The sequence below is a fragment of the Thalassophryne amazonica genome, chromosome 11 (assembly GCF_902500255.1).
Source record: "Thalassophryne amazonica chromosome 11, fThaAma1.1, whole genome shotgun sequence".
Taxonomy (NCBI): domain Eukaryota; kingdom Metazoa; phylum Chordata; class Actinopteri; order Batrachoidiformes; family Batrachoididae; genus Thalassophryne; species Thalassophryne amazonica.
Genome location: NC_047113.1, coordinates 69,049,814 through 69,077,573, shown reverse-complemented (window position 1 = coordinate 69,077,573; position 27,760 = coordinate 69,049,814). Strand labels below are relative to the sequence as shown.

Genomic DNA, 27,760 nt, shown 5'->3' with positions numbered 1-27,760 from the left:
AGACCAAGCATTCATGATATGCACACTCTTAAGGCTATGAAATTGGGCTTTTACTAAAAAAAAGTAGAAAAGGGGGTGTTCTCAATAATAGTAGTGTGGCATTCAGTCAGTGAGTTCGTCAGTTTTGTGGAACGAACAGATGTGAATCAGGTGTTCTCTATTTAAGGATGAAGCCAGCACCTGTTGAACATGCTTTTCTCTTTGAAAGCCTGAGGAAAATGGGACGTTCAAGACATTGTTCAGAAGAACAGCGTAGTTTGATTAAAAAGTTGATTGGAGAGGGGAAACCTTACATGCAGGTGCAAAAAATTATGGGCTGTTCATCTACAATGATCTCCAATGCTTTAAAATGGACAAAAAAACCAGAGACGCGTGGAAGAAAATGGAAAACAACCATCAAAATGGATAGAAGAATGAATAACCAGAATGGCAAAGGCTCACCCATTGATCAGCTCCAGGATGATCAAAGACAGTCTGGAGTTACCTGTAAGTGCTGTGACAGTTAGAAGATGCCTGTGTGAAGCTAATTTATTTGCAAGAATCCCCCGCAAAGTCCCTCTGTTAAATAAAAGACGTGCAGAACAGGTTACAATTTGCCAAAGAACACATCAACTGGCCTAAAGAGAAATGGAGGAATATTTTGTGGACTGATGAGAGTAAAATTGTTCTTTTTGGGTCCAAGGGCCGCAGACACTTTGTGAGACGACCCCCAAACTCTGAATTCAAGCCACAGTTCACAGTGAAGACAGTGAAGCATGGTGGTGCAAACATCAGGATATGGGCATGTTTCTCCTACTATGGTGTTGGGTCTATATATCGCATATCAGGTAACATGGATCAGTTTGGATATGTCAAAATACTTGAAGAGGTCATGTTGCCTTATACTGAAGAGGACATGCCCTTGAAATGGGTGTTTCAGCAAGACAGTGACCCCAAGCACACTAGTAAATGAGCAAAATCTTGGTTCCAAACCAACAAAATTAATGTTTTGGAGTGGTTTTCCCAATCCCTGGACCTAAATCCAATTGAGAACTTGTGGGGTGACATCAAAAAAGCTGTTTCTGAAGCAAAAACAAGAAATATGAATTAATTATGGAATGTTGTTAAAGAATCTTGGAGTGGAATAACAGCTGAAAGGTGCCACAAGTTGTTTGACTCCATGCCTCGCAGATGTGAAGAAATCATGAAAAACTGTGGTTATACAACTAAATACTATTTTAGTGATTCACAGGATCGCTAAAAAAAGCAGTTTGAACATAATAGTTTTGAGTTTGTAGCGTCAACAGCAGATGCTACTATTATTTTGAACACCCCCTTTTCTACTTTTTTTTACTAATAGCCCAATTTCATAGCCTTAAGAGTGTGAATATCATGAATGCTTGGTCTTGTTGGATTTGTGGGAATCTACTGAATCTACTGGTACCTTGTTTCCCATGTAACAATAAGAAATATACTCAAAACCTGGATTAATCTTTTTAGTCACATAGCACTACTATTATTCTGAACACTAGTGTATGTATGCATGTATATATGTGTGTGTGTGTGTGTGTGTGTGTGTGTGTGTGTGTGTGTGTGTGTGTGTGTGTGTGTGTGTGTGTGTGTGTGTGTGTGTGTGTGTGTGTGTGTGTGTATATATATATATATATATATATATATAAATTTTCTTTTTTTTTTCCCCTTGCTGAAAAAGGCACCTAACCTGCTGTTCTCCACAACCCTTCTCAACACTGAGTCCATCCAAGCATTGAGCATTGAACAGAGCAGAAGCCAGACTATATCTCTGGCAAACCCTAGATTTCACTGGGAAGAAGTTATAGCCTCTGCACAGCCCTGCATATTGGCCATCTAAAAAGTCTATGAACTTGTTGGGCTTCCTGTGAATTTTCTATTATGTTCCTGAAAGTACCCCAGTCAATCCAGTCAAGTGCTTTGTGAAAAATCAACATAGGTCATAAAGAAGCTGTACCCGTATTCATGCTTTAATTCAGTGAGTACTTGCAAAGCAAGAATATATGGTCAGTCGTTGACTTTTTGGTGTGAAATGAAACTGCTCCAGTACATTGGCCTGTATCCTGTTAAGAATAATCTTTACAAGCACCTTTCCAAGACATCAGTGTAATACCGCTGTAGTTGTAATCCAGGCAGTCACCCTTTCTCTTCCACAGTGGGATGACAAGTCCTTTCTTCTAGTCCATAGGGAGGATGCCAGTCTCCCAGATTGAAGCAGTAGTTCTTTGTAATGCTGGGAATATTCAACGTCTCTACTTACTTGGAGGAGTTCAACATTTGAAGTTGGCTGTGCAATCTCACCAATATTAGTGGTTTGCAGATGGCTGGATGATCATCCTTCAGCAGTCTCTAACATACTGACAGGATGATTTGTCTTACAACTGCTCAGTGTAGCTGGCGCAACAGCAGAGTACAGCAGAGGCATCTGTCAAGACCTCGTCATCACCCATCATGGCTGTGGTGGGCCTACATGTATGTTTGGAAGGAACATGATGCTATGATTTTCCTATAAATAGGCCAAGGGTTGCCAGACAACAACCACCAGGTCAGATTTTTCTAACTAATTCCTCCCTGTCTACTCCATGGACCATCACAGGCTGCTTTCTCAGCTCCCTGCACAGCCTGAAATTTCTATTGAGCTCTGCACTATTCAGATTGCCCTCAGATATGAAACGCCTCCTTTTATGGACATTGCTGTCCCCAGTCCTGTCCAGGTCTGGTTGTGGAAGAACTCTCACAATACATTTGGATCACCCGTTGTGTCAATGTCTGTAGGTCCTCCAGCCAGATTATGTGCAAACTGTCTATAAATGATGTTATCCATAACCTCTTACATATGTAATTATTCAGTTATCAGAAAACTTTTTTCTTTCAAAATAACATAAACAGTAAGAGATTGGTGGTATTTGCTGTAGTTGTGCAGCCGTATCACTGGTTGAGAGTTCCTCTGACGAGCTTTGTCTTACATTTTATTTATTTGAACTGGTTGTTGAATTTTGTTTTGTTTCCTGTCAATTTTGTGACGACTGGTTACAAATGAGGCATTCAGACAGTTATTGCACCATAATGTTTTTGTCTGACTGTTGATCTTTCCTGCATTTCTTGTCTGTCCTTGCAGGATAATGTGTGAGACGGTGCGTTACGAGAGACATGAGGCGAATGAAGTGCTGTACTAGTAAGTACCAAGATATCGCACACTCAATGAGTATGCATGCCTTTGTGTCAGTGAATACTGAGGATAATTGTTTAGAGACTTAAAATTCTATTATGTGAAGATATTAAAAAAATAAGCCAAATGGACAGCCAGTGAAACAATTTTTGAATTCTGTGTTGCTGTGAATTAAATGAAAACAAATGGCCATGCAACCCAGGTACAATCTTGCAACATTATTATACAGGGGTGTATGTGTTTCAGTTGTGTCAGTATTAACTTCTCTCCTGCTCCACTTGTGTTTCTAATCTTATTTGGAGGTCAATGGTAAATTGTTATGGTCCAAGCCTTATAACCATACAGTAAAACTGAAGTAATCCTTCCACCAACACCCTGTTATCGGATGATAGAAGCCTGCCAAAACTCCTGGATGCAGTTTGTTCCACACCCTGGTCAAATATTAATTGATAATAATCGAATCTTAATATTTTAATGAGGGAACTGAAATACTTGTACTTTGGCTATGACAAGTACAAAGTTGGGCAAACCAAGATGTGGCTTTGACATACTGTATTGTTAAAACGCCTCCGAACGACTCAATACAGCTGCTGCATAGGGTCTGTAAGTTTGCAGAGATGTATTGACTGTGTGCGATGGCATATTTGCACCGACTGTGAAAGGCCACCATAACTGGAGTAAGCAGAAAGCACCCAGTGTTTGCTTGCTGTCACATGCTGATGGCCTCAGAACACCCATGGTGAGTATTAGGAGAGTTAATTAACTCTATCAGCTTCTCTAGAGGGGTAAAGACAGCACATTGTCCCTTCTCATGTGTGTTGGGGGGAGATGCTGAAGAGTCAACACCTCATTAGAAGCCCACTTGGCAGTGTGGAAGCTGATTAAACAGCGGGAATGCAGATTAAGCGGTGGTCGCATAATGGACTTCAGTTTCAGATTTCCTCAGGTTCCTACGCATGCATGCACACAGGACATAGACAGGATTGAAATGCCATTTTTCACAGACTCTTGGTGTAAACACATAATACACAACAATATAAAATAAGTAATGAAATACAAAATAAATGTAATGTACAGGCAGATTTGATGCAACATCACTTCTGGGAATATTCCACTGCTAAAGTAGCCTGGCTGTCAGCGCAAATAATTTGTGACGCCATACTCCAAGGTGTTTACATAATATTTTAACATTTTTAACAATGATCACACGCCGAAAAGGACAAGGGGGAAGGAGTGCATCGTTTATGGGCATATACAACCCCTGGCAAAAATTATGGAATCACCGGCCTCGGAGGATGTTCATTCAGTTGTTTAATTTTGTAGAAAAAAAGCAGATCACAGACATGACACAAAACTAAAGTCATTTCAAATGGCAACTTTCTGGCTTTAAGAAACACTATGAGAAATCAAGAAAAAAAGATTGTGGCAGTCAGTAACGGTTACTTTTTTAGACCAAGCAGAGGGAAAAAAATATGGAATCACTCAATTCTGAGGAAACACCCTGTATGGAATCACCCTGTAAATTTTCATCCCCAAAACTAACACCTGCATCATATCAGATCTGCTCGTTAGTCTGCATCTAAAAAGGAGTGAACACACCTTGGAGAGCTGTTGCACCAAGTGGACTGACATGAATCATGGCTCCAACACGAGAGATGTCAATTGAAACAAAGGAGAGGATTATCAAACTCTTAAAAGAGAGTAAATCATCACGCAATGTTGCAAAAGATGTTGGTTGTTCACAGTCAGCTGTGTCTAAACTCTGGACCAAATACAAACAACATGGGAAGGTTGTTAAAGGCAAACATACTGGTAGACCAAGGAAGGCATCAAAGCGTCAAGACAGAAAACTTAAAGCAATATGTCTCAAAAATCGAAATATGTACAACAAAACAAATGAGGAACGAATGGGAGGAAACTGGAGTCAACGTCTGTGACCGAACTGTAAGAAACCGCCTAAAGGAAATGGGATTTACATACAGAAAAGCTAAACGAAAGGCATCATTAACACCTAAACAGAAAAAAACAAGGTTACAGTGGGCTAAGGAAAAGCAATTGTGGACTGTGGATGACTGGATGAAAGTCATATTCAGTGATGAATCTCGAATCTGCATTGGGCAAGGTGATGATGCTGGAACTTTTGTTTGGTGCCTTTCCAATGAGATTTATAAAGATGACTGCCTGAAGAGAACATGTAAATTTCCACAGTCATTGATGATATGGGGCTGCATGTCAGGTAAAGGCACTGGGGAGATGGCTGTCATTACATCATCAATAAATGCACGAGTTTATGTTGATATTTTGGACAATTGAAAGGATGTTTGGGGATGATGAAATCATTTTTCAAGATGATAATGCATCTTGCCATAGAGCAAAAACTGCAAAAACATTCCTTGCAAAAAGACACATAGGGTCAATATCATGGCATAGGGTCAGTGTCAATGAGCAGATCTGATTTGATGCAGGTGTTAATTTGGGGGATGAAAATTTACAGGGTGATTCCATAATTTTTTCCTCAGAATTGAGTGATTCCATATTTTTTTTCCTCTGCTTGGTCTAAAAAAGTAACCGTTACTGACTGCCACAATCTTTTTTTCTTGATTTCTTATAGTGTTTCTTAAAGCCAGAAAGTTGCCATTTGAAATGACTTTAGTTTTGTGTCATGTCTGTGATCTGCTTTTTTCTACAAAATTAAACAGCTGAATGAACATCCTCTGAGGCCGGTGATTCCATAATTTTTGCCAGGGGTTGTAAATATGAACAGAGACAAACAAAGAGATGTGAAGATTCACAGAAAAGAAGGTGTTGAAAGCAATTACAGGATAGAGCCAGTCACAGGACAACATTGGGACCAGAGGAGCACATATTTCTAGTGATCACTTCATTAAAGGTATGTTTTATATTAGAGAAGTTGTTCTTTCTGATTTCACATTATTAATTTAATTTGTGAAGACAGATATTACGCTGCGGTGGTTTGAATCATATTTGTCTAATAGATTACAATTTATTCATGTAAATGGGGAATCTTCTTCACAGACTAAAGTTAATTATGGAGTTCCACAAGGTTCTGTGCTAGGACCAATTTTATTCACTTTATACATGCTTCCCTTAGGCAGTATTATTAGACGGTATTGCTTAAATTTTCATTGTTACGCAGATGATACCCAGCTTTATCTATCCATGAAGCCAGAGGACACACACCAATTAGCTAAACTGCAGGATTGTCTTACAGACATAAAGACATGGATGACCTCTAATTTCCTGCTTTTAAGCTAGAGCTAGAGTACTGACGGGGACTAGAAGGAGAGAGCATATCTCACCCATATTGGCCTCTCTTCATTGGCTTCCTGTTAATTCTAGAATAGAATTTAAAATTCTTCTTCTTACTTATAAGGTTTTGAATAATCAGGTCCCATCTTATCTTAGGGACATCGTAGTACCATATCACCCCAATAGAGCGCTTCGCTCTCAGACTGCAGGCTTACTTGTAGTTCCTAGGGTTTGTAAGAGTAGAATGGGAGGCAGAGCCTTCAGCTTTCAGGCTCCTCTCCTGTGGAACCAGCTCCCAATTCAGATCAGGGAGACAGACACCCTCTCTACTTTTAAGATTAGGCTTAAAACTTTCCTTTTTGCTAAAGCTTATAGTTAGGGCTGGATCAGGTGACCCTGAACCATCCCTTAGTTATGCTGCTATACACGTAGACTGCTGGGGGGTTCCCATGATGCACTGTTTCTTTCTCTTTTTGCTCTGTATGCACCACTCTGCATTTAATCATTAGTGATCGATCTCTGCTCCCCTCCACAGCATGTCTTTTTCCTGGTTCTCTCCCTCAGCCCCAACCAGTCACAGCAGAAGACTGCCCCTCCCTGAGCCTGGTTCTGCTGGAGGTTTCTTCCTGTTAAAAGGGAGTTTTTCCTTCCCACTGTAGCCAAGTGCTTGCTCACAGGGGGTCGTTTTGACCGTTGGGGTTTTACATAATTATTGTATGGCCTGCCTTACAATATAAAGCGCCTTGGGGCAACTGTTTGTTGTGATTTGGCGCTATATAAAAAAATTGATTGATTGATATTATCCATTCAATTCAGCATGTTCAAAATAATAATAAAAAAGTCTTCTAATTTTCTATTGCTCTTCTACCTACAACACAAATCTTCTAAATATAATTGTTTATATATATATATATATATATATATATATATATATATATATATATATATATATATATATATATATATATATACGAGGTCTCTTAGATAATAAACCGACCCTTTTATTTTTTTTTTAACTATATGGATTTGAATGACATGCGATTACACCAATCATGCTTGAACCCTCGTGCGCATGCGTGAGTTTTTTCACGCGTGTCGGTGACGTCATTTCCCTGTGGGCAGGCCTTGAGTGAGATGTGGTCCCGCCCTCTCGGCTGAATTCCTTTGTTTCACACGCTGCTCGAGACGGCGCGCGTTGCTTTATCAAAATTTTTTCTGGACCTGTGAGGAATATCCGAGTGGACACTATTCGAGAAATTAAGCTGGTTTTCTGTGAAAAGTTTAACGGCTGATGAGAGATTATGGGGTGTTTCTGTCGGTGTAAGGACTTCCCACGGAGCGGGACGTCCTGCAGCGCTTCCAGGCTCTGTCGTCGGCCTGTTTCGAGCTGAAAACATCCTAATTTAAGGCTTAATTCACCCAGGACATCGTGAGAGAACAGAGAAGATTCAGAAGAGGCCGGCATGAGGACTTTATGCGGACATTCCACTGTTTAAGGACGTTTTTTAATGAAAGATGTGTGCGCAAATTCGCCGAGTCGTTTCCGTGACGACTCGGCAAATCTGTGTGCGCCGCGACAGGAAAAACACCTCCGTGTTGAAAACCATTTGTAGAATTCAGGCGGCTTTTAATGGCTTTCAACAAGTGAGTAACTGAGAAATTGTTATACAGCTTGGGCATGTTCCAACTTGCCCGTTAAGATTTCCAACGGAGGTGTTTTTCCTGCCGCGACCCCCCGCGGTCGGGTCCAGCCCGACATGCGACTCTGCCCGCACGTTCTTTCATTACAAAATGACCGTTAACAATGGAATGTCCAAATAAACTCCTCATGCCGACTTCTTCTGAAAGTTCTCTGTTCTCTGACGACTTACTGCGTCAACAGAGCCTGAAATGTGGAAGTTTTCAACTTGAAACGGCGAGACGCTGCCGCCTCGAAGCGCAGATCGCCGTCAGGCGCCGTGGACCGTCCTTAAAGCGACACTACCAGACCAAAATCTCTCTCATCAGACATGCTTGAACCCTCGTGCGCATGAGTGAGTTTTTCCACACCTGTCAGTGACGTCATTCACCTGTGAGCACTCCTTGTGGGAGGAGTCGTCCAGCCCCTCGTCGGAATTCCTTTGTCTGAGAAGTTGCTGAGAGACTGGCGCTTTGTTTGATCAAAATTTTTTCTAAACCTGTGAGGCACATCGAAGTGGACATGGTTCGAAAAATTAAGCTGGTTTTCGGTAAAAATTTTAACAGCTGATGAGAGATTTTGAGGTGATACTGTCGCTTTAAGGACTTCCCATGGTGCGAGACGTCGTGCAGCGCTCTCAGGCGCCGTTGTCAGCCTGTTTCAAGCTTAAAACCTCCACATTTCAGGCTCTATTGATCCAGGACGTCGTGAGAGAACAGAGAAGTTTCAGAAGAAGTCGGTTTCAGCATTTTATCCGGATATTCCACTGTTAAAGGAGATTTTTTTAATGAGAGACGTGCGGGCGGATTGCAGCGTCGGCTCGCAGCTGCCGCGACGCTCCGCCACAGGAAAAACACCTCAGTTGGAAGCCTTAAGGACAAGTTGGAACATGTCCAGCTGTTAAACAATTTCTCATATACTCACTCCACTGAAAGCCATCAAAAGCCGCCTGGATTTTACAAATGGTTATCAACACGGAGGTGTTTTTCCTGTGCCGCCGCACCGCGTCGGCTGCCTCCCGACGCGCGGACCCGTCCGCACGTCTTTCATTAAAAAAAAATCTCCTTTAACAGTGGAATATCCGGATAAAATGCTGAAACCGACTTCTTCTGAAACTTCTCTGTTCTCTCACGACGTCCTGGATCAATAGAGCCTGAAATGTGGAGGTTTTAAGCTTGAAACAGGCTGACGACGGCGCCTGAGAGCGTTGCGCGACGTCTCGCACCGTGGGAAGTCCTTAAAGCGACAGTATCACCTCAAAATCTCTCATCAGCTGTTAAAATTTTTACCGAAAACCAGCTTAATTTTTCGAACCATGTCCACTTCGATGTGTCTCACAGGTTTAGAAAAAATTTTGATCAAACAAAGCGCCAGTCTCTCAGCAACTTCTCAGACAAAGGAATTCCGACGAGGGGCTGGACGACTCCTCCCACAAGGAGTGCTCACAGACGAATGACGTCACCGACAGGCGTGGAAAAACTCACGCATGCGCACGAGGGTTCAAGCATGTCTGACGTAAAAACATTTGAATGAAATCCATATAGTTTTTGAAAAAAATAAAAAGGACCTATACTTTATGGACAGACCTCGTATATATATATTATATATATATATATTTTTTTTTTTTAATGAATGAGCAAGAGTGTTAAGGAAGCCTGGAATATTCAGAAAGCATCTTTAACATGTGTTGCTATTTAGTAAAATATGTGTGCTGTTCATTAGCATGTCTGTTTTGTTGTGTATAGTTGGAGCTAGATGTGCTCTAATAAATAAAAAAAAATCACTGCATACTTTAGGTCTCTAAACCTTTATATTTTCTCATTGCCTTTAGGCTAAATAAAGCTGAACTTAGGATCAAATTTGACTGAATTCCAAACTTGGCGAGTTTGTCAGGTCAAGGCTGAAAAATTCCATTGGAATTTTGCATTGATCAGGAAGAGGATACACTGTCATAATACTTGTCCAAAGGTTAGCTTGTGAATGTCCCTGTGGACCAATACAGCCGTTGAGAAAAAATAATAGTTTGTGTTGTTTATAATGTTTGTCAGTCTCAATCTAAAATAAACTAGTAAATCTGTCAGATGTAGAGCAGTAAAAATGATATTTGCCTCTACAAGTGTGTAATACTGGATATACTCAAGTACAACCCCAAATGTAAAATGTAAATATAAACAGAATACAATGATTTGCAAATCCTCTTCAACCTGTATTCCGTTGAATACACCACAAAGACAAGATATTTAATGTTCAAACTGATAAACTTTATTATTTTTGTGCATATATTTGCTCATTTTAAAATGGATGCCTGAAACACGTTTCAAAAAAGCTGGGATAGTGGTATGTTTACCACTGTTACATCACCTTTCCTTCTAACAACACTCAATAAGCATTTGGGAACTGAGGACACTAATTGTGAGTGTCATTATTGGGTATAAAAGGAACATCCCCCAAAGGCTCAGCCATTCACAAGCAAAGATGGGGTGACGGTCACCACTTTGTGAACAACTACATGAAAAAATAGTCCAACGGTTTAAGAACAATGTTTCTCAACGTTCAATTGCAAGGAATTTAGGGATTCCATCATCTACAGTCCATAGTATAATCAGAAGATTCAGAGAATCTGGATAACTTTCTACATGTACGAGGTAAGGCCGAAAACCAACATTGAATGCCCGTGACCTTCAATCCCTCAGGCGGCACTGCATTACAAACCAAAATTGTGTAAAGGATCTTACCGCATGGGCTTAGGAACACTTCAGAAAACAATTGTAATTTAACACAGTCTGTCGCTACATCTGCAAGTGCAAGTTAAAACTCTACCATGCAAAGGAAAAGCCATACATCAAGAACATCCAGAAACGCCACCACCTTCTCTGGATGCGAGCTCATTTGAAATGGACAGACGCAAAGTGGAAAAGTGTGCTGTGGTGTGACTCCACATTTCAAATTGTTTTTGGAAATCATGGACGTCGTGTCCTCTGGACAAAAGAGGAAAAAGACCATCCAGATTGTTACCAGCACAAACTTCAAAAGCCAGCATCTGTGATGGTATGGGGGTGTGTTAGTGCCCATGGCATGGGCAACTTACACATCTGTGATGGCACCATCAGTGCTGAAAGGTACATTCAGGTTTTGGAGCAACACATGCTGCCATCCAAGCAACGTCTTTTTCAGGGACGTCCCTGGTTATTTCAGCAAGAAAATGCCAAGCCACATTCTGCATGTGTTACAACAGCGTGACTTCGTAGTAAGAGTGCGGGTACTAGACTGGCCTGCCTGCAATCCAGACCTGTCGCCCATTGAAAATGTGTGGCGTATTATGAAGCACAAAATATGACAACAGAGACCCCAGACTGTTGAACAAATTAAGTTGTACATCAATTATGAATGGGAAATCAGTTTGAACATTAAATATCTTGTCTTTGTGGTGTATTCAATTGAATATAGGTTGAAGAGGATTTGCAAATTGTATTCTGTTTTTATTTACATTTTACACAACATCCCAACTTCATGGGAATTGGGGTTGTAGAGTTACTTCAGATTTATATGTTAGTGCAGTATTTGAATAGATGTACTTAGTTACTGCCACATATGTATATATACACACATGCACATACAGAGATTCTTGATGTGTTATTGTGAATTATTAAAAAAAAAGAAGAAATTTTAGATGTCAACTTGTTATTTTGGTATTGTTGATGTATGGTTAGAGCTAGTCAATCTTGCAGTGTACTGGTCCACTTTCTTTCTTTCTGGACCTTACCAATCACATGGTCATGTACGTGTGCAAATGCTTCTGTCCAGGCATAGTTGCACATATGTGCACATATGTGAGCCATAACCACGGGGCATTAAACAGCTGCAGCTCACATTTTCTTTTTTCCTGTGCAGAATCTTAATTGAACTTCCCTTCTGAAAATAGAAGCATTTAACAGCATGTCTTCATTTGCTGTCTGTTTATTACTACAGCAGTAATCGGCTTGAGAGTGAGTGTTGTAAAATGCAGTGGTTGAATTTAATTGTGATGGCAACACTTAAGTATAAAAATCATGCCTAATCTCACAAAACGGTGACATAAAATAGTCAGGTTCATTAAAGGGTAATGCCACTTTGAAATGAAAGTTATTTATAGCAAAGCCACAATAAAGCTTTCGGTGATGGGAGCAATAAACTTGGAAGTTTTGGTGTCAGTTCACTGTGAGGGAGGGTTCTTTTGTAGAGCTGACGCTAGAAAGATACGTAGAGGAATTCTTCAAAAGTAGAATAACGGAGACAATTTGAAATCTTCAGTTTGAAAACAGATATCCATTTACATGTGTAAGTAAGGTTTTTTGACCATTATTGTAATTTACATTTTGTTGTGTAAGAAAAAGGAAGACAAATGGAGGGAAGAAAAAGGCCAATGGAAAACAATAAGAATGCACTGCCCTCATTTCATTTTAATGTGTGCTGTAGTTTGACAGTCCTCTTTTGGCATCTCCACAGTTGAGGGAAGATGACATTTGGAAGAATGTTAACATGGAAATGAAAGTGCATATGGACGGCAAGGGTTTGCTTTTCAGCTTTTCTATTTTTGAAATGTTACGAATATGGTGGGATAAAACCTCTCAAAGTCGTAGGTAATGACCCACATGCTGAACTCTCATTCCGATGATCCCTGACAAATGGTAGCCCGGGACTAATGATAGAGACATAAAGGTAGTTGTAAAAGTACACATTTATTCCTGCCTGGGACTTTAGATTGCGAGTGCTGAAGCTACATGCATGCACACATGGAGTCACAGGCCATATCTCATGAAAACATCCCACAAAGTGAAAGTCTGAACTTTTTCAGGATTTACCACCCAGAGATTACAGTGGTAAGACCCTCTTGAGATGGCGGCTGACCTAGCACATTTTACTGCTTGTGGCGGAGAGGATTGCTGTACAGCATCTGCTGGTTGGCCTTCGACCCCTTGTGTGTCAGCTCTTCAACCCAGTACTCAACCTTTGACCCGCACTGGCCTGTGTGGTCACAAGTTTCAGCTTTAAAAATAGTATAGGTCTAATTCAAAGTCGGAAAAAGCAGGCCAGAAGTTTGGTTAGTTCAGTCCCATATTACTGCTCATTGTTGAAGTGTTCTTGAGCAAGAACATAAGTGCCAAAATGCCTCAACCCTGGACCACATTGACTACACGTGAATGTGGTAAAAAGATGATGCAAATCTCAATTAATGTCATACTGTTGTAATGATCCTGGCATTTAAAGACATGCAGGCTAGGTGGATTGGAAACTTTATAATTGTCCAAGTCTCCCTTGCAAAAGAGGTCTCAATCTCAATGGGACTTCTTTTTCTTTCGGCTGCTCCCGTTAGGGATCACCATAGTAGGTCAATCGTTTCCATCTCACCCTGTCTTCTGAATCTTCCTCTGTCACTTCCTCCTCTTTGGCCTCAGTGTTCTCCTCCTTCCTGGTGGCTCCATCCACAGCATCCTTCTCCCTATATACCCTGGGTCCCATCCACATGTCCAAACCATCTCAGTCTCGCCTCTCTGATTTTGTCTCCAAACTGTCCCAACTGAGCTGTCCCTCTGATATGCTCATTCCTAATCCTGTTCATCCTTGTCACTCCCTAAAAGAATCACATCATCTTCAGCTCTGCCACCTCCACCTCTGCCTCCTGTCTTTTTGTTAGTGCCACCTTCTCTAAGCTGTAAAACATAGCTGGCCTCACTACTGTCTTGTAAACTTTCTCCTTCACTCTTGCAGATATTCTTCGGTCACTCCTACCACCTTTCTCCACCCACTCCACCCTGCCTGCACTCTCTTCTTCACCTCTCGACCACACTGTCCATTACTTTAAACAGTTGACCACAATTTTTTACCACCTCATCTCCTTGTAACCTCACTATTCCATTGGGCTCCCTCTCATTCACACACATGTACTCAGTCTTGCTCCTACTGACTTTCATTCCCCTGCTCTCCAGAGCATAACTCCACCTCTCCAGACTAGACTCCACTTGCTCTCTACTCTCACTACAGATCACAATGTCATCTGCAAACTTCATAGTCAACCTGTCCATCACCATTGCGAAAAAGAAAGGACTCAGAGCTGATCCTTGGTGTAATCCTACCTCCACCTTGAATGAGTCTGTCATTCCTACTGCACATCTCACCTCAGTTGCACTATTCTTTTACATGTCCTGCACTACCCTAACATACTTCTCTGCCACTCCAGACTTCCTCATACAAGACCACAACTCTTCTCTTGTCATTCTGCACCCTATCATAAGCTTTCTCTAAATCCACAAACACACAGTGTAACTCTTTGTGGCCTTCTCTGTACTTCTCTAACCGTATTCTCAGAGCAAACATTGCATCAGTTGTGCTTTTTCTCAGAAATAAACCATATTGCTGCTCACATATCTTTGCCTGTTTTCTAAGAGTAGCTTCTACTACTCTTTCCCATAACTTCATGCTGTGGCTGATCAACTTTATGCCTCTGTAGTTACTGCAGCTCTGCACATCCCCCTTGTTCTTAAAAATAGGAACCAGCATACTTCGTCTCCACTCCTCAGGCATCCTTTCACTTTCCAACATTTTATTAAACAAACTGGTTAGAAACTCCACTGCCATCTCTCCTAGACATTTCCATGCCTCCATTGGAATGTCATCAGGACCAACTGCCTTTCTACTCTTCATCGTCTTCATAGCTGCTCTCACTTCTTCCTTAATAATCTCTTGTACTTCCTGACTTACTCTCACCACATCAACCAGGCTTTTTTCTCTCTCATTTTCTTCATTCATCAGCTCCTCAAAATATTCCCTCCACCTTCTCAACACATACTCCTCCCTTGTCAGCACATTACTATGTGCATCTTTTACCACCCTATCCTGCTGCACATGCTTTCCAGCTCTGTCCCTTTGTCTGGCCAAAGGGACAAGTCCTTTTCTCCTTCTTTACTGTTCAACTTCTTGTACAGCTCGCAATATGCCTTTTCCTTAGCTTTTGCCATTTCTATTTTCGCCTTATGCCACATCTCCTTGTACTGTTGTCTACTTTCTTCATCTCTGACTTTTTCACCAACCTCTCTCCTTATGCTTTCCTGCATGTCTTTGTTCCACCACCAAATCTCCTTGTCTTCCTTCCACTGTCCAGATGTCACAGCCAGTACCATCCTAGCTGTCTCCCTCACCACATCTGCAGTACTTTTCCAGTTGTCCAAAATTGCTTCCTCTCCATCCAGTGCTTCTCTCACCTGCTCACTAAATTTCACACAACAGTCTTCCTCCTTCAGCTTCCACCATCTGATCCTTTGATCCATATCTGATCCATATCTACCCATTAATTCCTCATCACCTCTGTTCCCTTCACCAGTGTGCCCATTGAAGTCCGCTCCTATCACCACTCTTTCATGCTTGGGCACTCTCTCATCAGCTTATCTAACACACTCCAGAAATCTTTCTCCTTTGTCTCACAACCTACCTGTGGGGCATATGCACTGATGATATTCATCATTGCCCCTTCAATTTCCAACTTCATACTCATCACCCTGTCAGACACTCGCTTAACCTCCAACACACTCTTAACATATTCTTCCTTTAAAATGACCCCAACACCATTTCTCTTCCTATCCTCACCATGGTACAACAACTTGAACCCACCGTTGATGCTCCTGCTCTTACTTCACTTCCATTTGGTTGCTTGCATGCACGATATGTCTACCTTTCTCCTCTCTTTCATATTGGCCAGCTCTCTCCCGTTACCAGTCATACTACCAACATTCAAAGTCCACTGTCTGTGGACATGTTCTCCTCCTCTTCTCCTTCTTCTCCCAGCAGTAGCCCAATTTCCACCGGCACCCTGTTGGGCAACAGCAGTCGTTGTTAACCCGGGCCTCAACCAATCCGATATGGAAATTCGATTTTTAGTCTGCGTGGTTGTGTTAGCTTGTTTTACGGCAGATGCCCTTCCTGACACAACCCTCATTTATCTGGGCTTGGGACCAGCAGTCAGAATCTACTGGCTGCACACCCCATGTGGCTGAGTTTCGATCTCAGTGGGACTAACCTGGTTAAATAAAGGTTAAATAAAAAATATAAAAGCCAAAGTGATGGGTTGCATATCCACACGTAAATCATCAGTTTTATTGCCAGTTTTCTTCAGACAAGTTAGTAGATGGATATATGACCATTTCCAAGTCACTGAATATGTCTTGGACTTTATTTACGTTAATTTTGAAGAAATACAAACAGTATGGTACTCTAAGGTAAATCTGTAGATGGTTCTCAGTAACTGAGTGCACAAGAAGAAGAGTGAGGGAAGCCACCGCAACACCCAAACAACCCAGGAGATGCTCCTTAAAAAAAAAAAAACAACTTTATTCATCACATTTTCAAGGAACATTTTCAGAACAACAACAAAAACCTTATTTCCATCATTAACAGGACTCAGAATGACAAAAAAGAAGAGCTACATTAAATAATGTCAAATTGGGGGGGGGGGGGGGGGGGGTGTAACAAATAAAATACCAGAAATGAATCATAAGTCTGTACATCAAAATACCAGGGTATCTTTATGTCGATTTGTTTCAGTAGATAAATATACACACAATTTTCTCCATCGTTTTTCTCCTTGGTCTTTTTGGAGTCTTACCAAGTAGGTCATTTGTTCTACAGTATGTAGCTGTTTAACAATGTTAATAAATAGGGCAGTGGTAGGGCATATTTTCTGGAGCTAATGTTTTGTGATTTTTTTTGTTTTTTTTTTACTTGCTGCCAGCAAAATCTTAAAGAGGTAAGCATCATTCGCATTCATACCCTCAGGGATGATTCCAAGATAAAGAGTTGTAAAAGTCGTGCAAATATTAAAACCTAGTACCTTTGATATAATTCTTCTCACCTTACCCCAGAAAACCTAGATAATAGGGCAGGACCACAATATATGTGGTATATACCAAAGGGGACATTACTTATGAAGCCCATCACCTTGACTTTTGTATTTTTATTTAGTATGTATCAAATTGCAGAGATTTGCTTTGAGTTTGAGTTTAAAGGGGATAATATTATAAATATTTATATTGAGAGCCTTGAATTACTTTTTGCATTTGAAATGGCATAAACATATTAAAATGTATGAAATACCAAGGGGCCAAATACTTTTTCAAGGCACTGTAGATTCATGACCACTCCAGTGCACAAGAACACTTGACCATTGGATGACTTAAACCACTCACCAAGTTTTAAACCATTTTAGGGTGGAAATTGATGGGGTCTTCCCCCATGAAGGCATTATCCACACTGGGTTTGTGATCCTCAATGTGATCACTGATCTTAGAATATCTTGTTATTGAAGCAAGTCAGAAGAGAAATTGCCCAGTTGGGTCATGCTGATGTAAGATGGCAGTTACTGACATAAAAATGCAGATACTACTGTGAGAAGCCAAGATCACATTTCAGTACATCATGGCAGATTACTGTTCATTTTTAGCTACAGCCCTTATCATTCACTCTAACCCTAACTCTAACCACTTTGTGCGTCCAGTATTTATGGAAATAAGAGCGATTTGGCAATGATTCATGAAGTAGTTGTCATTGTTGCATGGTAAAATTTTAACATTTGAAAGATATTGTATTCCTGAACTATACAGTAGACTGAAAGTTGATTTCTAATTCCTAAAAAGTTTTGTGTGCTTATCAGAAATGTTTCATTTTAATCCCTAAACAATAAATTGTAGGCACGGCTGTCATCTCTGAGACACTCTGTCGACACTTTGTCTCAGAACAAAAAATAACTAAATAAAGCCAACTGTGTTTTGGACAGTTGGGCTATGCTATGTCTGTCACAATATTACCAAACTATTGTGCCACAGCAAGTATTGTGAGAATGTGGTTTAAAAATTACAACTTAAAATAGTCACTTTGTTTGCTGTTACTAAATGTATATGCACGTGGTAACTGACCATCTCTTTGTTGACAAACCACTTTAGTTTTGACATTCTATCCCTCATTCCTTTATATTTCCTCCCCACAAAACCTTTGTTGCTTAAGAATGAAATTACTATAAAAGTTAGCTCATTAAATCTAGTAACATGTTCAAAATGGCAAGTAATCCTTGAAAAAATATAGATTTAGTTTTAAAAAAGATTTTCTTTTTCAAAATCAAAATACTTCCTTTTACTTCCTTTAACGCTTGACTCTGTACCCACCCCTCCTCAAGCCCTTCCACCACCTCTGAGGAATTCGTATAACCTGGTTTTCCCCACAAGGTAGAGTTTCCTGTGTGGGTTGAATGTTACCGATCATTTGATCATTTCCACCACGTGTGACCCAGTTCAGTCAAGCTGTCATGCCACATAAGAGTTTCCTATAATCTACTGTTTTGCGTGCGTGTGTGTGTGTGTGTGTGTGTGTGTGTGTGTGTGTGTGTGTGTGTGTGCGTGCGTTATCTCCTCCTCCTCATTCTCCACCATACTAGGCGCTCCCCTCAACACTATGCATCTGCATGCTAGCAATTAATAATTGAGCGCTTCTTTCGTGCTGGTTCAGAAAGCAAGGAGGAATGATGAAGGCGAGGAGTGAGTCTAGAAGGAGAGGGATGAAGATCAGTAGAGGGAAAGGAATAGAGAGAGAAGATGCTGTTTGGTTGCAGTGGGTGCTAGAGAGGGAGTGTTTTTACAGTGGCAGTAGGGTGCGTTGTCTTCAGTCTCGTTATTTTTGTGCGGGAAGTGTGTTGAGGAGGAGGATGGAGGGGGCATACTTTGTTCTTAGTGATTAGATAGGATAAGAAAAATTCAGTCAGCACAGTGATGTTGGGTGTGAATATAGAGTCTGTGTGGGGGTGTGTATGTGCCCTGAGGTTCATGTAAGCAAAACCCAGTTTCACCTGTCTTACATGTGACGATATATTGATTTTCTTTTCCTTTCCCCTGTGGGTCTTAATTAATAATTCTCACTTAGAGTATATGAAAATGCTTACTAGCAAAAAACAAACAAAAAACAAAAACAAAAAAAAAACACAACACGAGCTCATTAACACCAGGACTCTTTCAATTAGAAGGTTTGATTCACCTGAATGTGCACATCTGTTTAAATCCACAGTTTAGCAGAAGTTGTGCGTTTGTGGCAGTTGTAGGTTTTGCACCTTCAAGTGAATATTTAATGTTGCAGAATGACAATAAAAGAGCAAGTGTTTTAATTGATGCAGACTTTTGTAAATTGTGCTAAAACTGTAAAAGGAGGAATATGTCACTCTCAAGACCTCTATTCCAGTAAGTACGTCAATCTGGATGCTCCCTTCTTTGCACTCGGGGTCGCCACAGCAAATCTGAGGTGGACCTGCATGTTGACTTGGCACAGGTTTTACACCAGATGCCCTTCTTGACACGACTTCACATTACATGGAGAAATGTGGCAGGGGTGGGATTTGAACCAGGAACCTTCCTCACTGAAACAAAGTGCACTGACCACTTGGCCACCACCCCTGCCACTAGGACATCTGTTCTCATGATTTTTTTTTTTTTTTTTTAATTTGTGTTTCTGCAGTCCACAAATTCCTAGACAGACTAAGTAATGAGACTGTGGTTTTATGCTTACTGTGACACATAAATGGAAAGCGACATGATTCATCAAACTATATTTAACAATTATGTCAGTTTATTTTTAATTTTAAGCCTTTCTCTAAAAGTCAAATTGTGGCCATTGGTGTGCTTTTCTGTTTAAAAAAAAAGTTGTAATGCTGACATGAAGAGAAGGCACCAGTCTGAGATAGTATGGAAGATATTTGGCATTATTATATGGTATGTGATTTTGCAAACTTCTGATTGGCCCATTCACCACTTTCTGAGCTGTACCACATGCCGATTTGACCGCTGGTGGAGCCGAGTTGACCGCTGGTAGAGCCGAGTACACCTCGCGTGCAGCGTAGTGCTAGCCAATCGAACGACGCCTTCTATCGATAACGACCAATCAGATAACGCGCTACAACGCCTACTTTGGCCCGCTTCGAGTTGCGTCGTGCGTCGTCATGACGACGCCGTGTGCACAGTGCAGTAAAAACTAAGGGCACAGAAAAAAACCACTGCTGGCTGCAGCAGCTTCTCGGTCTTCTCTCACAAATGTGTTTAAATACAGTCCATAAACGTTTTGCTCACAGACTGATTGACAGGACATGTCCACATGAAGTATATCTCCAGACATCTCCACATTTACTCACAGACGGTTCATTCGCGCACGTGCGCGCATGCGCATCTCGCGGTCAAAGTAGGAACAATAAACTATAACAGAACTCAGAGTGCAGAAATGCAGCTCAGCACAAATATAAACTAGAAGATAAATCAGAGTGCACAGTCTGTCTGCAGCCAAACTGCAGCCATTCCTGCGTTGTCATGACACCACAGGAAGCTCGAGGCAGCCCCGGTGTGAAAGGGGCTTTAGAGATTGTGCTCATGAAGTATTTTGGACCTGTTGGTGCAGTATGACAGTAATAATAAAGAGCTGAAACTTGAGATTGATTCGGCCAAGGCCTCAGTGAACCCCATCCTGACATAATCACGGGTACACCTCATCAAAAGTCTATAATTGTATAATATAAAACATTTTTTGACTTAATATAGTGAAATTAAATCACTGTGCTGTTGACACTTTCTATTTTTATCTATAACAGAAACTTGTTTGTTATCAAGTTCCTCTCGCTCTAAGGTCCTGTGATTTGAATGCTTCCTCCTTTCAATTTCCTGTTTACCATCAAGAGGCTGTTAGGTGACATACAACCCCTGGCAAAAATTATGGAATCACTGGCCTCGGATGATGTTCATTCAGTTGTTTAATTTTGTAGAAAAAAAGCAGATCACAGACATGACACAAAACTAAAGTTATTTCAAATGGCAACTTTCTGGCTTTAAGAAACACTATAAGAAATCAAGAAAAAAGATTGTGGCAGTCAGTAACGGTTACTTTTTTAGACCAAGCAGAGGAAAAAAATATGGAATCACTCAATTTTGAGGAAAAAACTATGGAATCACCCTGTAAATTTTCATCCCCAAAACTAACACCTGCATCAAATCAGATCTGCTCGTTGACATTGACCCTATGCCATGACATTGACCCTATGTGTCTTTTTGCAAGGAATGTTTTCACAGTTTTTGCTCTATGGCAAGATGCATTATCATCTTGAAAAATGATTTAATCATCCCCAAACATCCTTTCAATTGTCCAAAATATCAACGTAAACTTGTGCATTTATTGATGATGTAATGACAGCCATCTCCTCAGTGCCTTTACCTGACATGCAGCCCCATATCATCAATGACTGTGGAAATTTACATGTTCTCTTCAGGCAGTCATCTTTATAAATCTCATTAGAATGGCACCAAACAAAAGTTCCAGCATCATCACCTTGCCCAATGCAGATTCGAGATTCATCACTGAATATGACTTTCATCCAGTCATCCACAGTCCACGATTGCTTTTCCTTAGCCCATTGTAACTTTGTTTTTTTTCTGTTTAGATGTTAATGATGGCTTTTGTTTAGCTTTTCTGTATGTAAATCCCATTTCCTTTAGGCGGTTTCTTACAGTTCGGTCACAGACGTTGACTCCAGTTTCCTCCCATTCGTTCCTCATTTGCTTTGTTGTGCATTTTTCGATTTTTGAGACATATTGCTTTAAGTTTTCTGTCTTGACGCTTTGATGTCTTCCTTGGTCTACCAGTATGTTTGCCTTTAACAACCTTCCCATGTTGTTTGTATTTGGTCCAGAGTTTAGACACAGCTGACTGTGAACATCCAACATCTTTTGCAACATTGCGTGATGATTTACCCTCTTTTAAGAGTTTGATAATCCTCTCCTTTGTTTCAATTGACATCTCTTGTGTTGGAGCCATGATTCATGTCAGTCCACTTGGTACAACAGCTCTCCAAGGTGTGATCACTCCTTTTTAGATGCAGACTAACGAGCAGATCTGATATGATGCAGGTGTTAGTTTTGGGGATGAAAATTTACAGGGTGATTCCATAATTTTTTCCTCAGAATTGAGTGATTCCATATTTTTTTCCTCTGCTTGGTCTAAAAAAGTAACCTTTACTGACTGCCACAATCTTTTTTTCTTGATTTCTTATAGTGTTTCTTAAAGCCAGAAAGTTGCCATTTGAAATGACTTTAGTTTTGTGTCATGTCTGTGATCTGCTTTTTTTCTACAAAATTAAACAACTGAATGAACATCCTCCAAGGCCGGTGATTCCATAATTTTTGCCAGGGGTTGTATTTGACATCTCAGTCTGTCAAATTAATTAATGCTCTTCCTGACATTAGCATTTGTATAATCTTGCATGTAAATATATTTACATCCAACACAAATCCTGCAACTACTCAAATCTGAGCAAGAATAACAAAAATGCCGACTGTGAAGCTTGTGGTCAAAACAGCTTTTTCTTTTAGATTTGATCTGTCTGAATGTCCTGCGTAACCGTTTGAAATAACATCCAGGATTATAGTCCAATGCACTTTTGTTTGTCCATCTTAACCCTCTGGGGCCGATGCCGTCGTATATGACGGCTAAGACCAAGCTTTACTAAATTATAAATAACTTTTTAATGATAATAGATGGAAACTTACTCTTTTTTTGCTGAAAAGCTAACTCCGCGGACTTTCGAGCCAGCCATCGGCCATCTTTGTACTCCTCATAGAAGCTGTGTGACAACGTGCGCAATGTGAGCATCCAGTCGGAATTGGTTCACCGTCACATGATTTTCCAAAATCCAATCGTAGGGCAGATTTACCTCACGTGAAAAGCCAAAGATCGTCTTCAGGAGTGATATGTTACTAGTTGGCCTGTTTGAATAGCACCCTGGGTGCTCCAATGAGTACATACTATTAGTACATACTCAGTATGCCCTGCGCCATTATGCACAGCGATCAGTGAAAGCAGGAGCAGATGAGAGCCTCTGATGACAATCTCATGTGCTCAAACAAAGAGTGTGTAACTATCAGGATTGCTCCACTAGTTTGCATGTGAATGTTAGTGGATAACTCTGTTGCTCTCTCTGTGTAAAACACTGTTTACCATACCAATGGACAACAGGACGCATCGACCATTTTGTGTATATTGTTCAAAATGTGCATTTGTGTTTATTGTTTGAACCTTTTTGTTGTGCAGTCTTTCACACTAGACCTCAAATTACCTCCATAAAGTGTCAAAACAGTTGTTTATTATAGTTTGCTGTGTGTTCTGAATAAATGTATGTGGAAAATTATTTTTCGCTTTATTTTTTCCTTACCTATTTTTGATTATAAACCTTTATTACACTTATAAAACACAACAAAAACATATACAACCCCTGGCAATAATTATGGCATCACCGGCCTCGGAGGATGTTCATTCAGTTGTTTAATTGTGTAGGAAAAAAAGCAGATCACAGACATGACACAAAACTAAAGTCATTTCAAATGGCAACTGTCTGGCTTTAAGAAACAGTATAAGAAATCAAGAAAAAAGATTGTGGCAGTCAGTAACGGTTACTTTTTTAGACCAAGTAGAGGAAAAAAAATATGAGCTCACTCAATTCTGAGGAATAAATTATGGAATCACCTTGTAAATTTTCATCCCCAAAACTAACACCTGCATCAAATCAGAGCTGCTCATTAGTCTGCATCTAAAAAGGAGTGATCACACCTTGGAGAGCTGTTGCACCAAGTGGACTGACATGAATCCAGGCTCCAACACGAGAGATGTCAGTTGAAACAAAGGAGAGGATTATCAAACTCTTAAAAGAGGGTAAATCATCACGCAGTGTTGCAAAAGATTTTGGTTGTTCACAGTCAGCTGTGTCTAAACTCTGGACCAAATACAAACAACATAGGAAGGTTGTTAAAGGCAAACATACTGGTAGACCAAGGAAGACATCAAAGCGTCAAGACAGAAAACTTAAAGCAATATGTCTCAAAAATCGAAAGTGCACAACAAAACAAATGAGGAACGAATTGGAGAAAACTGGAACCAGCATCTGTGACTGAACTGTAAGAAACCACCTAAAGGAAATGGGATTTACATACAGAAAAGCTAAACGAAAGCCATCATTAACACCTAAACAGAAAAAAGCAAGGTTACAATGGGCTAAGGAAAAGCAATTATGGACTGTGGATGACTGGATGAAAGTCATATTCAGTGATGAATCTCGAATCTGCATTGGGCAAGGTGATGATGCTGGAACTTTTGTTTGGTGCTGTTCCAATGAGATTTATAAAGATGACTGCCTGAAGAGAACATGTCATTGATGATATGGGGCTGCATGTCAGGTAAAGGCACTGGGGAGATGGCTGTCATTACATCATCAATAAATGCACAAGTTTACGTTGATATTTTGGACACTTTTCTGATGTTTGGGGATGATGAAATCATTTTTCAAGATGATAATGCATCTTGCCATAGAGCAAAAACTGTGAAAACATTCCTTGCAAAAAGACACATAGGGTCAATTTCATGACATAGGGTCAATGTCAACGAGCAGATGTGATTTGATGCAGGTGTTAGTTTTGGGGATGGAAATTTACAGGGTGATTCCATAATTTACTCCTCAGAATTGAGTGAGTCCATATTTTTTTCCTCTGCTTGGTCTAAAAAAGTAACTGTTACTGACTGCCACAATCTTTTTTTCTTGATTTCTTATAGTGTTTCTTAAAGCCAGAAAGTTGCCATTTGAAATGACTTTAGTTTTGTGTCATGTCTGTGATCTGCTTTTTTTCTACAAAATTAAACAACAGAATGAACATCCTCCGAGGCCGGTGATTCCATAATTTTTGCCAGGGGTTGTATATTCTGAAAGCACAGGTTGTCCTGAAACAAGAGACATAAAACGTGATTGTGGGATGCAGGGAGAGCTGTACGGCCTTTCAGATTTTTAAGATTTGTGTCATAAAAATAATTTTCTTTGGCACCACGGTAATTTTTTTTCTTTGCCTTTAAATAGGGGATTCATAATATGAAGCTAGCTATGTGATAAAAATTCACATTGTCTAGAAAAAAATTAATGAATAATTCCCCTGAAGGGAAAAGTTTCAAATGAACAGATGGGCTGCGACCAGAAGGTCATAGATCAAGTGGGCGCTTCCGCCCCCACTTGCATGAGAGATGCTGGAAAGCACATGGCTATAGCCAGTCAGAATAGAGATTCACAGTTACATCTGCTGGCTGTGCTCTCAAATAAAATAATCCAACATGGCAGAAAACGCTCCAAAACGGCTTATTTCTGTGGCAATCTAATATATTTCTCATATATTTTGTAAAAAGAGAAATAAACACTTTTAAATCTGAAAATGTCATATTTGAAATGAGATCACACCACTGACAAGACATCTTACGGACGTTAGCATGCACGTCCAGTGTATGTACATCACGTGAGGTCAAGGGTAACTTCAAGTCATTTCAAAACCTCATGCATATGCACAGACACACAGACACACACACACTTCCTCCTGTAGACGGCATTAAAAAGAAAATAAAATACTGGTTATGGAATTGCCTCCAGTTATTTGTTTATCCATTGTTTATACAGGTAGCCTGATTTAGACATGAAGTTTCATTCTCAACACAGACCTGTTTCAGTCAGACATACAGTTACAGATAGACAGACAGTGATATAATATGCAGTATCAGTATAAAACGGTAAAATCAAAGTGGCAAATGGAAGCAGATTAAAATACTAAAAACGGAACAAGTTTCCAGGAATTTTTCAAGTGCCCTTAAAATATGTTTGAAATCCCCCATTAGAATCAAACTGGACAACTTCAGATCCTGTTGTAGAGTGCTTCACGTTGAAGGGGCAGGGTTAGAAAAGGCCTTTCTGCCAAGCTCCGTACATCCTGAAGGAACACTGAAAGTAATAAAGTGGGAACGCAGGCTATGAGCACACTGTCTGTGGGACATGGAGGAGGAGTTGTATGAGGACAACAGTCTAAGGATTGATTTGTAAATGAAATTGTACCAATGCGAAAGTATGTGTATGGCTAGTAATGACCAGTTAACCAGAGAATACAAAGTACAGTGGTGAGTGAGATGTTTATAGCCAGTTATGAATCTTAAACCTCTGTGGTAAATGTGTTCTCTTCATTAAAAATAATTTTGCAACATATTTAAAAAATAAACCTATATAATACTTGGATTTAAGTATAAACTAAATTTAGTCAGTTTTGTTATCTCTGATTCCCAGTTTCTCAGCCTGTCTCTTTTATCAGGGCTGTGAATGTGGGAGGATGACAAATGACTCTTCATTTCATTCATAGTATCCTGTGTGTGCTCTCTGATGCTCTTCTTTCATTCTCTTGCTCCAAGTTATCTTTGCTTTTTGTGCATTTGCAGATCACACTTCCATTATCTTTGCAATTCGCAGCTTCAGTGCATCTCCATTTGACAGGGAAGATGATGGTTGATCGATATTTCATGGTTATAAAAGCAGAGTGTTTGTAGTTTGTTGTTGAGAAGGTAAAGTTATCATGTGGGCTGTTTAATGGCCGACCAACCAGATTTTCATGCAAGTAAGCATAAATAAAAGAAACATTTGTGCTATCATACCTGTATTTTTCTTTATTTATTGTATCACTATTTTATGCCTTCAACAGTAGTTGTTTTGCTAACTGAAAATTATCCTGTTTTGTGTAGCAGTGATTTTTTTTTTTTTTTTGTCTCATTCTTTCTTCCAGCCCGGATGATATTGGGAGCTGCTGGTACATCTTGCTGTCTGGCTCGGTCTTCATCAAAGAATCCATGTTCCTGCCCAGAAGCAGGTAGGATCACTTGCAGTTTTGATTTGACATGTCGAATGAAGATTGTTTTCACCTCTCATGACAGCTGCCTTTTCTTGTCAAAGCTAATTTACCACCATTACATCAAGTAGTCACATTGTGCAGATACAGTGCATCCGGATAGTATTCGTAACGCTACACTTTTTCTACATTTTGTTATGTTACAGCCTTATTCCAGTATGAAAATTCTTTTTTTCCTCAGAACTTTACACAAAATACCCCATAATGTCGATGTGAAAAAGTTGTGGGGGTTTTTTTTGTTTGTTTTTTTGTGTGTGTGTGTTTGTTTGTTTTTTTGACTTTTGCAAATTTATTAAAAATATAACACTTCTTCTTTGTCTTTCGGCTGTTCCCGTTAGGGGTCGCCACAGCAGATCAATCGTTTCCATCTCACCCTGTCCTCTGTATCTTCCTCTGTCACACCAACCACCTGCATGTTCTCTCTCAGCACATCCATGAACCTCCTCATTGGTCTCCCTCTTCTCCTCCTGCCTGGTGGCTCCATCCTCAGCATCCTTCTCCCTATATACCCTGGGTCCCTCCTCTGCACATGTCCAAACCATCTCAGTCTCGCCTCTCTGACTTTGTCTCCAAACCGTCCCACCTGAGCTGTCCCTCTGATATGTTCATTCCTAATCTTGTCCATTCTTGTCACTCCCAAAGAGAATCTCAACATCTTCAGCTCTGCCACCTCCAGCTCTGCCTCCTGTCTTTTTGTTAGTGCCACTGTCTCTAAACCATACAACATAGCTGGTCTCACTACTGTTTTGTAAACTTTCCCCTTCACTCTTGCTGATATTCTTCGGTCACAAATCACTCCTGCCACCTTTCTCCACCCACTCCACCCTGCCTGCACTCTCT

General features: G+C 40.3%; 1 protein-coding gene across 6 annotated transcripts in view; it reads left to right on the top strand.

Moving 5' to 3' along the window:
- The window catches only part of rapgef2 (Rap guanine nucleotide exchange factor (GEF) 2), a 206,587-nt gene that overhangs the window by 66,095 nt on the left and 112,732 nt on the right, over positions 1–27,760 (top strand). For all 6 annotated transcript variants that reach the window (XM_034182089.1, XM_034182090.1, XM_034182087.1 and 3 more), the window contains exons 3-4: positions 3,128–3,184; positions 26,798–26,881. In XM_034182089.1, the coding sequence (XP_034037980.1) occupies positions 3,128–3,184; positions 26,798–26,881 (141 nt within the window). The remainder of the gene's footprint in view (positions 1–3,127; positions 3,185–26,797; positions 26,882–27,760) is intronic.